Genomic DNA, 14,686 nt, shown 5'->3' with positions numbered 1-14,686 from the left:
TTTCATAGCCTGTGTGACACAAGTGGGCTTAAATGGTATGGAACTAATAGTTTTCACAGTAGAAAAGAATTTTGGGTTTGGTTTAAAAATATTATTTTTTGAAAGGGTTATAATAGAGGATGTGTGACTAGGAATAGTAGACTAAGTAGTAGATAAATTACCTAAAGGACTTGTTGGAAAAAGATCGATATTGAAGCACGAACTTGAGGAAGGCAATTCAAAAAGAGAGTCAGTGTCATTTGCTGAACTTGTACAATCAATGCTTAAGTAAGCTATTGAAAGGGAAGGAGAAAGGGAGGATGATGGAACTGATGACATAGGATCAGATTAAAATGGAGCAGATGACGTTGACAGAGACATACAGAGACATTTAGGCATCGTTCAGGTTTGGAAAGAAAGAACTGAGAAGGCATAATGCTTGTTAACGTATGAATGGTACTAGGAGGTTGTGATTGAGATTTTTTGGATACTAGGTTATGGTAAGGAAATTTAAACTCCACAAATTTCACATGTCAAGAAATATGCAACCGAGATGAAATGGGCTTAAGATAAAGAAAGGCACTTTGGAATGTTGAATAGCCCTAAAAGATACATGGAGCGGACCTTTATTATAATTTGTTATTAGCATAGGGCTTTAACCATTGATTACAAAGACAACCAAATACATTCAGTTTGTCGTAGTTGGGTTCAATTCCAAATAAAGTAGAAAAAGGAGATTTCATCTGGAGAAAGGGAGTGGGTAATTTATTAATTAAGGAAACAGCTGCAGAGAAAGCATAGGACCGAAAGGAAAGGGTTTAGGAAGCTTGAGTAATAAGTGTAAGGCCTATCTGAGGGATATGATGATGTCTACTTCAGGTGTTCTGTTATGTTGCGGTGTATGAGGTGGAGTATGAAAATGGGATATTCCATGTTCAAAAAAAAAAAAAAAACTTTTAATTTGATATATTCACCACCATTATTGGAATAAAAGGAAAGTATGGATTTTTTGAGAAATTTCCACCATGGACTTAAAGTTTGGAAAGGTCATAGCAACTTTAGATTTTTATTTTAAAAGGTAAAACCAAATATATTTGGTAAAATGATCAATAAAAATTTAATATCAAAATACATCAATGGAATCATTTGGGGCTGTTCCCCATATATTAGAATATATTAACTTAAGTGGAGAAATACTCTAAAGAGAAAAAAACTAAAAAACTTAACTTGTGCATTTTATTAGTATAATAGGAATTACAAAATTTTAACTTATTAGATGACACTGGTAATTGAAAATGATTGAGAACATGACTCAAAACTTTAGAAGAAAGATGTCCAAGATGATTGTGCCAATCCTGACAAGAAGTTTTGACACTAGTAAGACCAATAGGATGTGACAGAGATTGAGTTGCGTGGAATGGCCACTCGTAGACCGCATATTTACTATTGGCTTCCATCCATTAGTTGTGCAGTCTTTCACCACAAAAGAAAATGGATAAAATTCAAGAGAAACATTATTAGTGGAACAAAATTAAGAAACTAAAAGTAAATTTTTCTTCATTTGAAGAACATATAGAACATTAGATAGAGTTAAGGTACGAGAAGGTGAAGAAAGTGAAGCAGAACTAGTATGAGTAATTGTCAAGTTATTACCATCACCAATAATAATTTCATCTGGGCCTTCATATGCAGCCATAGCCATTGGACCCAGTGGCCGGACAGTGAACAAGGAAGTAAGACAGATCATAGCTATCCATAGGGCCGATGCCTATGCATTCACCAAAGAGAAGTTGAAGCAGTTGGATGAACAGTTGGAGGAAATGGCGAAGGAGTGGCCTAAGAAATTGAACCATAAGTTGCATCATGAACATGAGCTTTTGCTCACTCGTCGCGATGCATACAACTGTGATGGGTGTGAGGAGACGGGATATACATGGTCTTACAACTGTAATACTTGGGTCTTTGATCTCCATCCAAAGTGTGCCTTGAAGAACGATGAAGAAACAGACAATGATCCAACAAACAAGCATGTATTCATAGCATGTATTCATCTATGATAGAGATATTGGAAAAAAAAAGTTTTGAAAATCTTATTATTATTATTATTATTACTCCTGCTGCTGCCGCTATTACATAAATTTCATGATTAAAATTATAACTTATATTATGATCATTTTAAGAGTTATTTATTTATTTGGGGTTATAATATTTTCTTAATACAATTTATAATAAAACTAACAGTTAGACCATTTAGTATATTTTAAGGCTATGATGATGGATTTGTGTTAACCAAGCTGAAATTATTTTGGATAATAAACAGGTCCAGGAGAAAATGGGTAAGTGGGCTATTGCTAAGGCCCAAGAGGAAAAGTTATATGATGACACTCAAAGTAAAACAACTAGAGAAGGAAGTCGTTCTGAAGTTAGGATCAACAAGAATGCAGAAGGAATTTGGAAAAGGAGTGTTGGAGAGATAGGCAACCATCGGGAGAGCAGGAAACGTGTGAAGCCATGCTGGCTCAAGGATTTCGTGATGTTAGGGCAATGTTAAGAGTTTTGCGAAATTCCCCATCCTATAACTGATTTCTGTTATTCCATTTGCAATTTTGCTATTTTCTTTTATTCTTTTATCTGCAATATTTTTGTTTGAGAACTATATAAAGCTGTGGGACTGTAAATTGGATGTTATGTTGAATCTGGAAGAATTAATTGAGAGGAGTTTGGCACTGACTCGGAGAGTGCATTTCCTTTATTTTTCTATCACTGGTGCTTTCATTAAGAGACATGAAGAATGAAGAACTTGCTGAGATCATGAAGGCCATGGAGGCGAGCTTCAAACAGCACGCCGACGAACAACTCACCAAGTTCTCTTCTTTTTTGGAGCAGCATATGGCAGCCACCGAACAGCGCTTGTCTCAGCAATTCATATCACCCGAAGGAATGTCTGTGTGCCCAACTTGGCTATGGGCCACCCCTGAGCTGTGCTGGACTAGTGTGTTCATAACTGTCGTTCCGACGTCTTAGCGCAGTTGAGAGTAGATGTTCCCAGTTCGACGGTACAAATGTGGAGAATTGGATCTATAAAATCAACAAGTTTTTTTCCTTACACTAAGTCGATCCAGCGACATGTTTAGCGGTGCTGCCCTTCCATCTCGATGGTGAGCCTTCCATGTGGCATCAGTGGGTGGAGAAGAGTGGTTCACTAACTAGCTGGGATGTGTTTATCCATGAACTCCATAAATAGTTTGGAGCTTCGCTTTATGACGATCCACTTGGGAGAATTGCTAAATTGATACAAATAAGCAACGTCTCTCACTACTGAGCTGAATTCGAAAGCCTCATGACCAAAATTACAAGAGTACCTGAGTCTATGTTTCTTAATTTTTTTGTTTGGGGATTGAAAATTGAGATTCGCAGGGAGTTACTGATGGCTCATCCCTATGATTTAGCTGATGCCATGGCAAAGGTGCAGATTTGTGAGGATAGGAATGAGGATTTGTTGGGACGCCAGAGGAAAGATGGATTTCGAACACTAGATTCACCCCCATGGGTAAGCATGGGAGGGTCTTCGCTGGGATACAAACTGAGAACTCACAGTCTTGTGGGGGTTGCCCCTATCACTCGATCAAGAACTCCTCCATTTGGGGATTCCAAATCCCAATCAAACGCCTGTCCCCAGTGGAGCTGCAAGAAAAGAGGGAGAAGGGACTTTGTTTCAGCTGTGATGAAAAATATCACAGCAATCATAAGTGCAAAAATAAGGTGTTGCTTATGTATGGAGAGGAGGAGGAGGGCATGGGAATGGATGAATTCGAACGGGCCAAAGACAACACCGCGCCTGAGGAAGAACTGAAGGTAAGCCTCAATACTCTCTCAAATTCTGTGAATCCTTGAATATTTTGAATTATGGCTAAGCATCGAATGGAAACTCTGGAAGTCCTCATAGACATGGGTAGTAACAATAATTTCATACAAGAAGCTTTGGTTGAGAAACTGGACCTTAAATGGGAAGAAACTAGGAGGTTTAGAGTGTATATGGGGAATGGCTAGTTCTTGCTGTGTTACAAGAAATGTGTGGGTGTGGAGTTGGAGATTCGGTTTGAGGTGGACTTATATGTTCCACCAATCTGGGGTTGGATGTGATACTGGGCATGTAATGGCTGAGAACTTTGGGACCTTGCCTTCATGACCACAACGAATTGACCATGGAGTTCAAATGGAATAGCCGGCAGGTGAAGTTAGCAGGCAGCAAACAGCTCTCCACTCACCAAGTCACTTTCACTCAATTCCAAGGATTTCTTTTGAAGGAGAAGTGAGTGGGATTTATAGGCTATCAGCAACTCCCAATCTAGCAGTTATGGAGAATGAGTCACAGCTTGATGACATAGACCGAATGGAGGAAACCTTACCACCCGAGGGAAAAGGAATACTACATCAGTACTAGAAAGCTTTCGCAGAGCCAAAGCAACTACCACTAGTCTGCAATATTGACCATTGGATTCATGTGCAACCAGGCTCGGCTTCAATCAACATGAGACCTTACCAGTACCCTTATTTCCAGAAGGATGTCATGGAAAAATTGGTCAAAGAAATGCTAGATTATGGATTCATTCGGACAAGTAAGAGTCCCTACTCTTCTCTCGTGTTGTTGGTAAAAAAAAAAGGATGGTTCATGGTGATTTTGTGTCGACTACAATGCACTTAATGGGATAACAATCAAGAATCGCTTTCCAATTCCAACCATAGATGAACTTTTGGATGAACTAGGAGGGGCAGTAGTGTTCTCTAAATTAGATCTTCGAGCCACCATTGAGATGTGCATAAGACAGCGTTCCGAACCCATGAAGGCCATCATGATTTTGTAGTGATGCCCTTTAGGTTATCCAATGCTCCGTCTACGTTCCAAGCAACTATGAATCAAGTCTTCAAGCCATTCTTTCGAAAGTTCGTCATCGTATTTTTCGATGACATCCTTGTTTACAGTAGAAGCTTGACTGAGCATGTTACCCACCTGCAGTTGGTGTTGCAATGCTTTGTAGAACATAATTTTTTCTCCAAGGGACGTAAATGTCAATTTCTCCAGCAAGCAATCAAATACTTGGGACACCTAGTTTCAAGTGACGAAGTCAAGGCCGACCGGGCCAAAATTGAAGCAATGACCAGCTGGCCCCAACCTACGAACCGTAAACAGTTAAGTGGTTTTCTCGGTCTCACGGGATACTATTGCTGCTTCGTCGTTCACTATGCTACCATCACTGCTCCACTTACAGTGCTTTTCAAAAAAGACCATTTCTATTGGACAGCAGAAGAAACCAAAGCATTTGTGAGGCTTAAACAGGTCATGATCGAAACTCTTGTTTTACGTTTACCCGATTTTTCAAAGACATTTGTTATGGAAACAGATGCTTCCAGTGTGGGAATTGGCGGGGTGCTGATGTAAGATGGACATCCGCTGGCATTTTTTAGCAAGAGGCTCGGACCACGTTTATTGAGGGCCTCTACATACTTGCGGGAGTTAACAGTGGTCATTGAAGCTGTAGCTAAATGGTGACAATACATACTGGGACATCACTTCATCATCCGTATGGATCATAAGAGTTTGAGAGAGCTTCTCACTCAGGTTATTCAAACTCCCGAACAGCAGCACTTCCTTCGTAAATTGATGGGATATCAATTCTCCATTGAATATAAAGTTGGTACAGAGAATTCAGCAATAGACACCTTGTCTCGTCGCCACGAAAATCATTCCCTCCAAGTTCGTGTAGCTGTATTGGTTGGCAAGTATGATTTCTTGGATGATTTAGTTAAAGAAAATCCAGAGTGTGCTGATCTTAAAATGCTGCATAAACAATAGCTTGATGGAACTTTGGACAGTACCCATTATTGTTCTCGGAATGGCCTATTATTGTATAAGAACAGGTTCATGATCAGCAAAGATTCAAAGTTGAAGACTTTGTTGCTCCAAGAATTCCATGAAACTCCTACCGGTGGGCATGCTGGTATCAAAAGGACCTTTTTGAGGTTTAGTGGAGGTTTTTACTGGGAGGGGATGCGGAAAAAGGTGAAGGAATTTATGGAGAAATGCATTACCTGTCAAACTATTAAATATTCAACGATAGCTCCATATGGCCTACTACAACCCCTCGAGATGCCTGAATGAGTGTGGGAAGATTTAGCATTAGATTTCATTGTGGGACTGCCTATGTCTCGAGGGAATTTCACCGTCCTTGTGGTTATTGATCGCCTCACAAAATATGCTCATTTTGGAGCCCTACCTCCGAATTACATAGCTTCCAAGGTGGCCGACCTTTTTACTAACATGGTGATATGGTTGTATGGGGTACCTCGCACGCTGGTTTCGGATCGTGATCCTATTTTCACAAGCCACTTTTGGAAGAAACTCTTTGACATGATGGGTACGAGACTAAAAATGAGTTCTGCATACCATCCTCAAACTAACGGCCAAACAGAGGTGACAAACCGGTATTTGGAATAGTATCTACAAGCATTCACAGTGGACAACCCGAAACAATGTAGCCAGTACCTTTGTTGGGCGGAATACTATTACAACACCAGTCACCACTTGACCATAGGGATGACACCATTCTAGACTGTATACGGAAGACCTCCACCAACAATTCCAGCCTATGTTTGAGGAGCCACACCCATACAAGTAGTGGAAGATGGCTTGCTGACCCGTGATTCAATCCTACAGCAACTGAAAAAGAACTTAGAGCAATCTCGGAACCGAATTCAGTAACAAGCCAGCAAGAAATGCCGTGATATTCAGTTTAAGGTAGGAGACTTGGTTTTGGTAAGGCTTCAGCCTTACTACCAATCTACGGTAGTGATACGACTTAACTATAAACTTTGCTGTCGCTATTTTGGCCCTTTTTCTATCATTGCTCTTGCCAGACTTGTGGCTTATACCTTGGTGCTACTTGCCGGAAGCAAAATCCACCCCACTTTTCTTCTCTCCTTGATGAAACCTTTCAAAGGCGATTTGGCTGTCACATGCTACCCATTGCCAAAACTCAGTCACGCTAGTCGGCTTTTATTAATGCTGATTGCTATATTGGCTGGTCGAATTGCTCACATTCAAGGAAAACCACAAAAGCAAGTATTGGTGCAGTGGTCTCATAGTTCCCTTGAAGATGCTACTTGCGAAGAACTTCATGCTTTCAGTCAGTTATACAATGTTTCCGACCTTAAGGACAAAGTCGTTTTCGAGGGAGACGAAAGTGTTAACCAAGTTGAAATTATTTTGGATACTAAATAGGTCCAGGAGTAAATGGGTAAGTGGGATATTGCTAAGGCCCAAGAGGAAAAGTTATATGATGACACTTAAAATAAAACGACTGGAGGAGGAAGTCATTTTGAAGCTGGGATCAACAAGTATGCAGAAGAAATTTGGGAAAGGAGTGTTGGAGAGACAGGCAACCATCGGGAGAGTAGGAAATGTGTGAAGCCACGTTGGCTCAAGGATTTCGTGATGTCAGGGCAGCGTTGAGAGTTTTGTGGAATTCCCCATCCTATAACTAATTTCTGTTATTCCATTTGCAATTTTGCTATTTTCTTTTATTCTTTTATCTGCAATATTTTTGTTTGAGAACTATATAAAGCTGTGGGATTGTAAATTGGATGTTATGTTGACTTTGGAAGAATTAATTGAGAGGAGTTTGGCATTGACTCGGAGAGTGCATTTCCTTTATTTTGCTATCAGTTTGTGAGGTATCGAGGCTATGAGCCTATGATCCAAAGAGTGTTTCATAAAAGTTTTAACAAACAATATTTTCTATATTTTATTTTATTCATAAAGTAATTTATTTGAGAGCAATTGTGACATTGTTAATTTGATTTAAAATTAGGTATTAGATGATCGTGTTCATCAAAAAGCCAAGCTTATCAAATGAGGTTGTATCTCGATGCCATAGAGAACCATTAATGCCTACACAAGAGGAGAATTCTATGACTTTAGAACATCATATTCGACATGCCTATCAATTATACATGCCCATCCAAAAGACCATCTGATTACATTATCTTGTTATTTTATATTTATTTACTTGTTAATTATTTATTTATTATATTTTAATAATTTACATATCATTTTATTGATATATTTATATGTTTATTATTTAATTTAATGTTTTATAATCTTATTATCTTTATTTATTTGAAATGTTATCATACAATTATACAAATTTAGAAGCTTTCTAACTTATGCATCGTGTCCATGTGGTTTTATGATCATGGTTTCTAGTTTTATCTCAAGTGCTTGTAATTATATATGTTTCTCGTATGACTGGATAATGAAAACCACAATGCACTATAGTTGCTGTGTGGCTATGCAGATGAAGTTGAAATAAGAAGAACATGTATTTCTTCTATTTTGTATAATTTTATATTTTTATTTCTACTAGTTCTTCTTCATTTTTTTATTTTTTTATTTTTATTTTTTTATAACTATTAGTTCTTAGATATTTTACACTTAAACAAGCCAATATAAAGCATATGATTAAAAAAATAATATTCACCAGAAAGAAAATGGTATATCATGTAACATTCTACTCGTTTATCAAATTTTCTTCTTTCCCTTACCTCCCTTGCTTTTATTCTCTTTTAGGTAATTTGAAATCAAAGCCATAGCTATGTTCTTAGTAAATTTAGAACTAAAAGAAAGACCTTTTTTTTTTTTTACTAGGTCTGGCCATGTGCGATGCACATGGTTTAATATGAAATTTGGATATCTAATAGTTTATATGAAATATTTCTAATTAAAATAATTTTATGATTGTTATGATACAATAATTTGAAAATCATCTATTTACTAATTATCTTTTTAATTTTGTATTAATAGAAAGGAAAAAATTTGTTTGAATAAAATAATCATATAAAGCATTTCATGAAAAGTGATTTATTTTTGTAGAAAATAGAACATTCTTTTACTAAGCAAAAAATTAAATGAACAATGAAAACACAAAGTACTTGCATTATAAATGAGGATATTTTAGCACAATTAATACTTTTATAAGATAATTGCAAGATTTAATAGAAAAGTATGTAATATCTAAACTATTTTCTATTACATCTTGCATTTTACAAAATATTAATGTTAGTGCTATTATTGTAGGATATTGAAAATAAAGTATTTTGTAATAGTATACAAAAAGTTACAATTGTCTATCATTCCAATATTGACGTAAAGAATATTTCATGATAGCCAATTAAGCATTCTTTGTTTGTCTTTATGCTGAGCAAACTTTTTCTCGCTACTCTCATCATACAGTAAGAGAGATGTTTGCATATACTATGGATTATGTTTTCATCATATAGTAAAAAAGATAAAAAAAAAATTAATATTTGTTATATTTCTATTAACTTAACTAAGCCATTGATTTCTCTTCCTTCTATATTTTATTTGTTATATTATACTTTTTTTATTTTCTAGTAACTTACTAAATAAAAATTTTGATTTTTTTAATTTCTTATTGGAGTGTGGGAATTTGATCTTGAAAAAACAATGTGTGAGGAGAGCTACTTCTAGTAACTTACTAAATAAAAATTTTGATTTTTTTAATTTCTTATTGGAGTGTGGGAATTTGATCTTGAAAAAACAATGTGTGAGGAGAGCTACTTGATTGTCCTCATAGACAGCATTGTTACACTTCAATACTCAAATATGGTAAATATCAAATCCAAAATGTAGTCAAAACGTAATACTTCAGTGATATTTTCTAATTTGTATGGTTATAAGTGTTGTTTGAGGTAACACTTTACTGAATTAAGAATTAATGTTTAAAAAACAATAATTTTATTATTGATTTTTTTTGTAAAAATCCTTAAAATTTATTTAGAATAAAATGATATATAATAATAAAATATGGAAATATAAATCTATGGCTTTATTATCCAACTCTTACTGACAGTACTCCCTTTGTTTTTACTCTTTTTATTTATTTCTATTTGTTTGCATTACTAATAACACTCCTATTATATATTACTCTTTTCACCCAAACCATAAAATGGATATTTGAACCTGATTTTGTATTAATGTTGAAATAATGTCTAACTCTTATGTATGACTATTATCATATTATGTGCATATCCACTGTATTTTACCACAACTATTTGCTTTTTATCATTTTAGCACCACTATTATATCAAAATAATGATTTAAACATCTTTTGATGAATTAGTGTTGAACTGAGTGAAACTCAAAAACTTGCTAAGTTATTAAAGTTGAAATTCCTTTCCATATATCAAAAAGTGAAAATTACACACTTCCTTTTTATTTTGACAAAATTAGACAAAATTTGAAATAGACAATACTATCATCTTACTTGTAATTATGTTTAATATTGTAAATAAAATAAATGACATAGGCATTATTGACCCGAATTAAACAAATTTAATAGTAAGAGTAAACATTGAAATCAAGCTAAGGCCACACAAGTTATTCCCCCCCCCCCCCCCCCCCCCCCAAAAAAAAATGTTAACTTAAATAAATAACAATATGAGGAAAAAAAAATAGTAATATGTTAAGACTTAAAAAGTACATTTGTAATTTGCCTTAAATATTCGTTAATTTTTCATGCTTACAATACATAATAATAATAATGGCTAATAAATACGTATCAACCAATTACCAGTGCTATGTTACTGTCTATTTTCCTGTAAAAATTAAAAACCTTAAAAATTAATTAATGGGTAACATAATCCATAATATATGCAAAAAGGCTTTGTAATTATTTGTTAAAAAAGATAAAGACTGTAATCAAGAAACAAATTCTTTAATTATTTAATTAACCTACATAGGCAGTAGGAAGTAGATATTTTTTATATTTAGTTAATCTTTTTTTTTGGGGTTCTAATTAATTAAAATTCCTACCCTTTTTGTTTTTTCTTTTTTTTATGGATGGAATATTAAGATGATAAGTTGAACCATGCGCTAGAAAATAAAAAACATGGAATTACCAAGGGAAAAGCTTCCCGTGGATGCCACGTGGCAGCTCACTTTGTCCGAAAAGCCATTTTTCATAAACAGGTTTTGGTTTTTAGAGTCCGCCTTCAAAAAAATATAAATAAAAAAAATAGAGAGAAAGAGAGAGAGAACAAAACAAACGTTTTAGGAGTGACGAGAATAAAACAACGTACTTATTTTTATTATTATTATTTTTTTCCCTCTTGTGGGTACTAGGAAAACCAGTTGTTTAGATTATATGGAGGGTGTGCAATCTTCTTGTGACACATGGAAAACAGGTTAGCAAAATGCATGGGAGGAGTGTCGTTTTTGAACCAAAATAAACAGTAAAAAAGGACCAAAAACCACTTCTCTTCTCCTTTATAGTATAGACTTATAGTATAGATATATACTTTCATATGTCATGGACAACGATATAAAACCCGTGATATTTGAGTTGACACAATAATGGTAATTGGCCCATATTGTACTTATTGGAAGAGTACGAGGCGTAAAGACAGGTTTATCATATGTCGTAAGTCATGTCCAAATGCGAGAGCATTAGGGGTCCACTCATGTGTTGTTGACCATCGGATTAGGTCGTTGTCATGTGTACGGTCAATTCTTTGGATTGTACCCTATTTGTTTTTAAGTTTACACAGATGTTGCAGTGCACCGGTACCAGTGGCTAGGTCTCTAGAGGAGATAAAAGTCTCCTTTTTTTGGCAGAATCAAGATTATTACAATTATTAATTCATTTTCTAACACCGAACTTGGGAGACAGCTTTAAGATGTTGTTGATTTCACCTGATGATGATGAAGAATCATTTGAGCAAGATTTTAAAAACATGCCTTAGTTTGCAGTGCCAATAAAGGATAAAAGTTATGTGAAAAGCTTGAACATTATTTTGAAATCTCAATCCTTCCCACTTTGGTTGTTATTGGCCTAGATGGTAAAACTCTCGCTAAATGTGGTGCTCAAGCTGATGGAGCAAGGAAGTCCAATAGATCATAGCCATCCATGTGGCATGCTGAACATGAGATTTTGCTCACTCGTTGTGATGCATACAACTGTGATGGGTGTGAGGAGATGGGATTTACTTGGTTCTGCTACTGTGAGAATTGTGACTTTGATATCCATCCAAAGTGTGCCTTGAATAACGATGAAGAAACAGACAATGATCCATAACAGACAAGCATGAATTTGCCTGCGATGGTGATGTGTACCGTAGAGTTTAAGAAACTTTTAGATTATACAATATATCTGTGTCGTTTTATGAGCATGGTTTTCTAGTTATATCTTAAGTGCTTGTAACTATGTTGTCTATGTCAATGGATGGTGGCCGGTATAAGCGTACAATGTACTAGAGTTGCTGTGGATATACGATGTTGTGCCATGCAGCTAAGGTTAAAATAAGAAGAAAATGCATTTCTTACATTTTGTATAATTTTATACTTTTATGACTAGAGTTTTATATAGTAAAAACTTCATAAGGGACTTAAGGTCTTAGACATGCTATGTAAGATGCCACATAGGATTTTTTATTTTTATTTTTTTCGAATCAATTTTAAATGTGTTGAATCAACAATAAATAATAATTAGTTGTGGATCCCATATATATATTTTATGTGTTGGTCTCTTTCTATTTGGGTTTTACTTTTAAAAAAATAAAAAATAAAAATTTAAATGATGTGTCATCATTTGAATGATGTGAATTGATAAAAAAGAGCAATATAGGTGTCCATGTCCATAAGCTCCTCACAAAGTCCATGCCATATAAAATCCCTTTATGACTATTAGCACTTCAATATCTTACATTTAAAACAAGCCAATAGAAGCCATATGAAAAAAGAAAATAAAAATTCACCAAAGAGAAAATGGTTGATTATGCAACATTTTACTCTTTTATTAAATTTTCTTCTTGCTTTTTCTTCCATTGTTTTATTCACTTTTAGGTTATTTGAAATCAAAGCTATGTTCATAGTGAATATAGAACTAAAAGCAAGATTTTGTTTAAAATTAATTAAAGATGTAATTATAATGAAAAATCTCACATTAAACATAAGGCATACTTTTCTTACTTTTTTTTTAAAATGTTGTGGACAAAGATCAAAGCCCATAATATTTGATCGAACATCTAGTTTCGACCCATATTGTGTTCATTTAAGAGTACAAGGCCTAAAGACAAGTTTGTACTATGTCATCACAAGTGGTGTCTTTATCTAAGAGCATGTGGAGTCCAGCATATGTGTTATGACGGTTGGATTAAGTCGTTAACTCGTTTGTAAGAGTATCGCCAATGGCAAATACCATTTTGTCATTGGCAATTTTAAAATTTAGCATTCACATGAGTTCTCCATTGATAAATGCCAATGCTAAATTTTAATATTAGCTCTCCAATTATACATGTTAAAAAAGGGTATTAGAAAATTATAAATATTATTTAATAAAATGTTTAAGATGTTTGGGTGTATAGGTCCCACTATACTTTGTTTTTAACAATTAAATATTCATAACTACATTAATAAATGGTGTGGATCCTACAAACATTATTATAGTAGTGCCCATTACAAAAATTTGCCAATTACATTTTTTATGTCAAATTTGACACAAAAAATGCAATTAACAATTTTTACAATGTGGCATTAAAGCATTCAAGATCTACGCCATGCCAAAATTTGGCAATGCAATTGTAATTTGCAATGCCATTGGAGATGCTCTAATGGTTACTGTCCATTATTTGGATTGGACATATTTTTTTTGTAGTGCCAATAGTGGTTAGTTCTCTAGTGAGAGTAAATATTTCAATGCTTGAGAATTATACTCGCTTTTCTCACAAATGGATGGGATCCATACATATGAATTCTATATAGATCCCATATCTTGTGGGAAAAATAAGCTCAAGCCATGTGGTGCAGTCATAATCATCAATCTTTAAGGATGCTAAATTTAGTTACGATGATGGTCAAATAGACCAGGAACTGGTCTTGTCTACTCAACTAGCAACTAATCTCATCTACTTGACTATGAACTGATCTCGTTTACTTGACCAAGAATTGATCTTGATTACTAGTCAAATTGTGACAACCAGTGTAGGCAAATGCAATAGATTCTGGTAGACTAATTGGTGTCCAATCCCACATTAGTTAGGTATGATATGGTAGATGATTCAAATGTAATGATAGTCATTCTTATAATGTCGAGGCCTTTTTAGACCAACTAGATTCAAGGTTTGAAAGAACACCAAAATTAAGAGTGTTCAGGCAAGAGTAGTCTAAAGATGGGTGACCTCCTGGGAAGCTTTGAAAAAAAAATCTCATACCGAGTGCGGCGGTAAGAAATGTGCCAGAGAGGATGTTGACTTTCAAAGGAGATAGATTATGACAACTAGTGTGGGCTATAACAAGAGGCACTAGCAGGTTACTTAGTGTTCAATCTCACATCACCTGGATGTGGCATGGGGGATGATTCAAATGTAATGATAGTTACTTTTATAATGCTGAGGCCCTTTCAGAGCTGCTAGCTTTAGGGTTCAAAAGAACTTTAAAATTAAAAGTGCTTAGGTGAGAGTAATCTAAAGATGGGTGACCTTCTGGGAAGTTTTGAAGAAAAAATCCCATATTGAGTGCAACGGCGAGAAATGTGCCAGTGAGGATGCTAACTCTCAAAGGAGGTAGATTGTGACGACCAGTGTGGGCTAGAACATGAGGCACTAACAGGTTACTTAGTGTTCAATCCCACAT

General features: G+C 35.1%; 1 protein-coding gene across 1 annotated transcript; it reads left to right on the top strand.

The window, feature by feature from the left end:
* Positions 1 to 4,891: 4,891 nt before the first annotated feature.
* LOC132800129 (uncharacterized mitochondrial protein AtMg00860-like) lies at positions 4,892 to 5,419 on the top strand. The gene has a single exon (XM_060813127.1). The coding sequence runs from the start codon at positions 4,892 to 4,894 to the stop codon at positions 5,417 to 5,419; it is 528 nt and encodes a 175-aa protein (XP_060669110.1).
* Positions 5,420 to 14,686: the final 9,267 nt, after the last annotated feature.

This window comes from Ziziphus jujuba, chromosome 12, assembly GCF_031755915.1.
Source record: "Ziziphus jujuba cultivar Dongzao chromosome 12, ASM3175591v1".
NCBI classification, from domain to species: Eukaryota; Viridiplantae; Streptophyta; class Magnoliopsida; order Rosales; family Rhamnaceae; genus Ziziphus; species Ziziphus jujuba.
This window is presented reverse-complemented; position numbering and strand designations above follow the sequence as displayed.

What these genes read in the sequence shown, in the direction of transcription:
- LOC132800129 (XM_060813127.1), top strand. Translation starts at nt 4,892, where the DNA reads ATGAATCAAGTCTTCAAGCCATTCTTTCGAAAGTTCGTCATCGTATTT.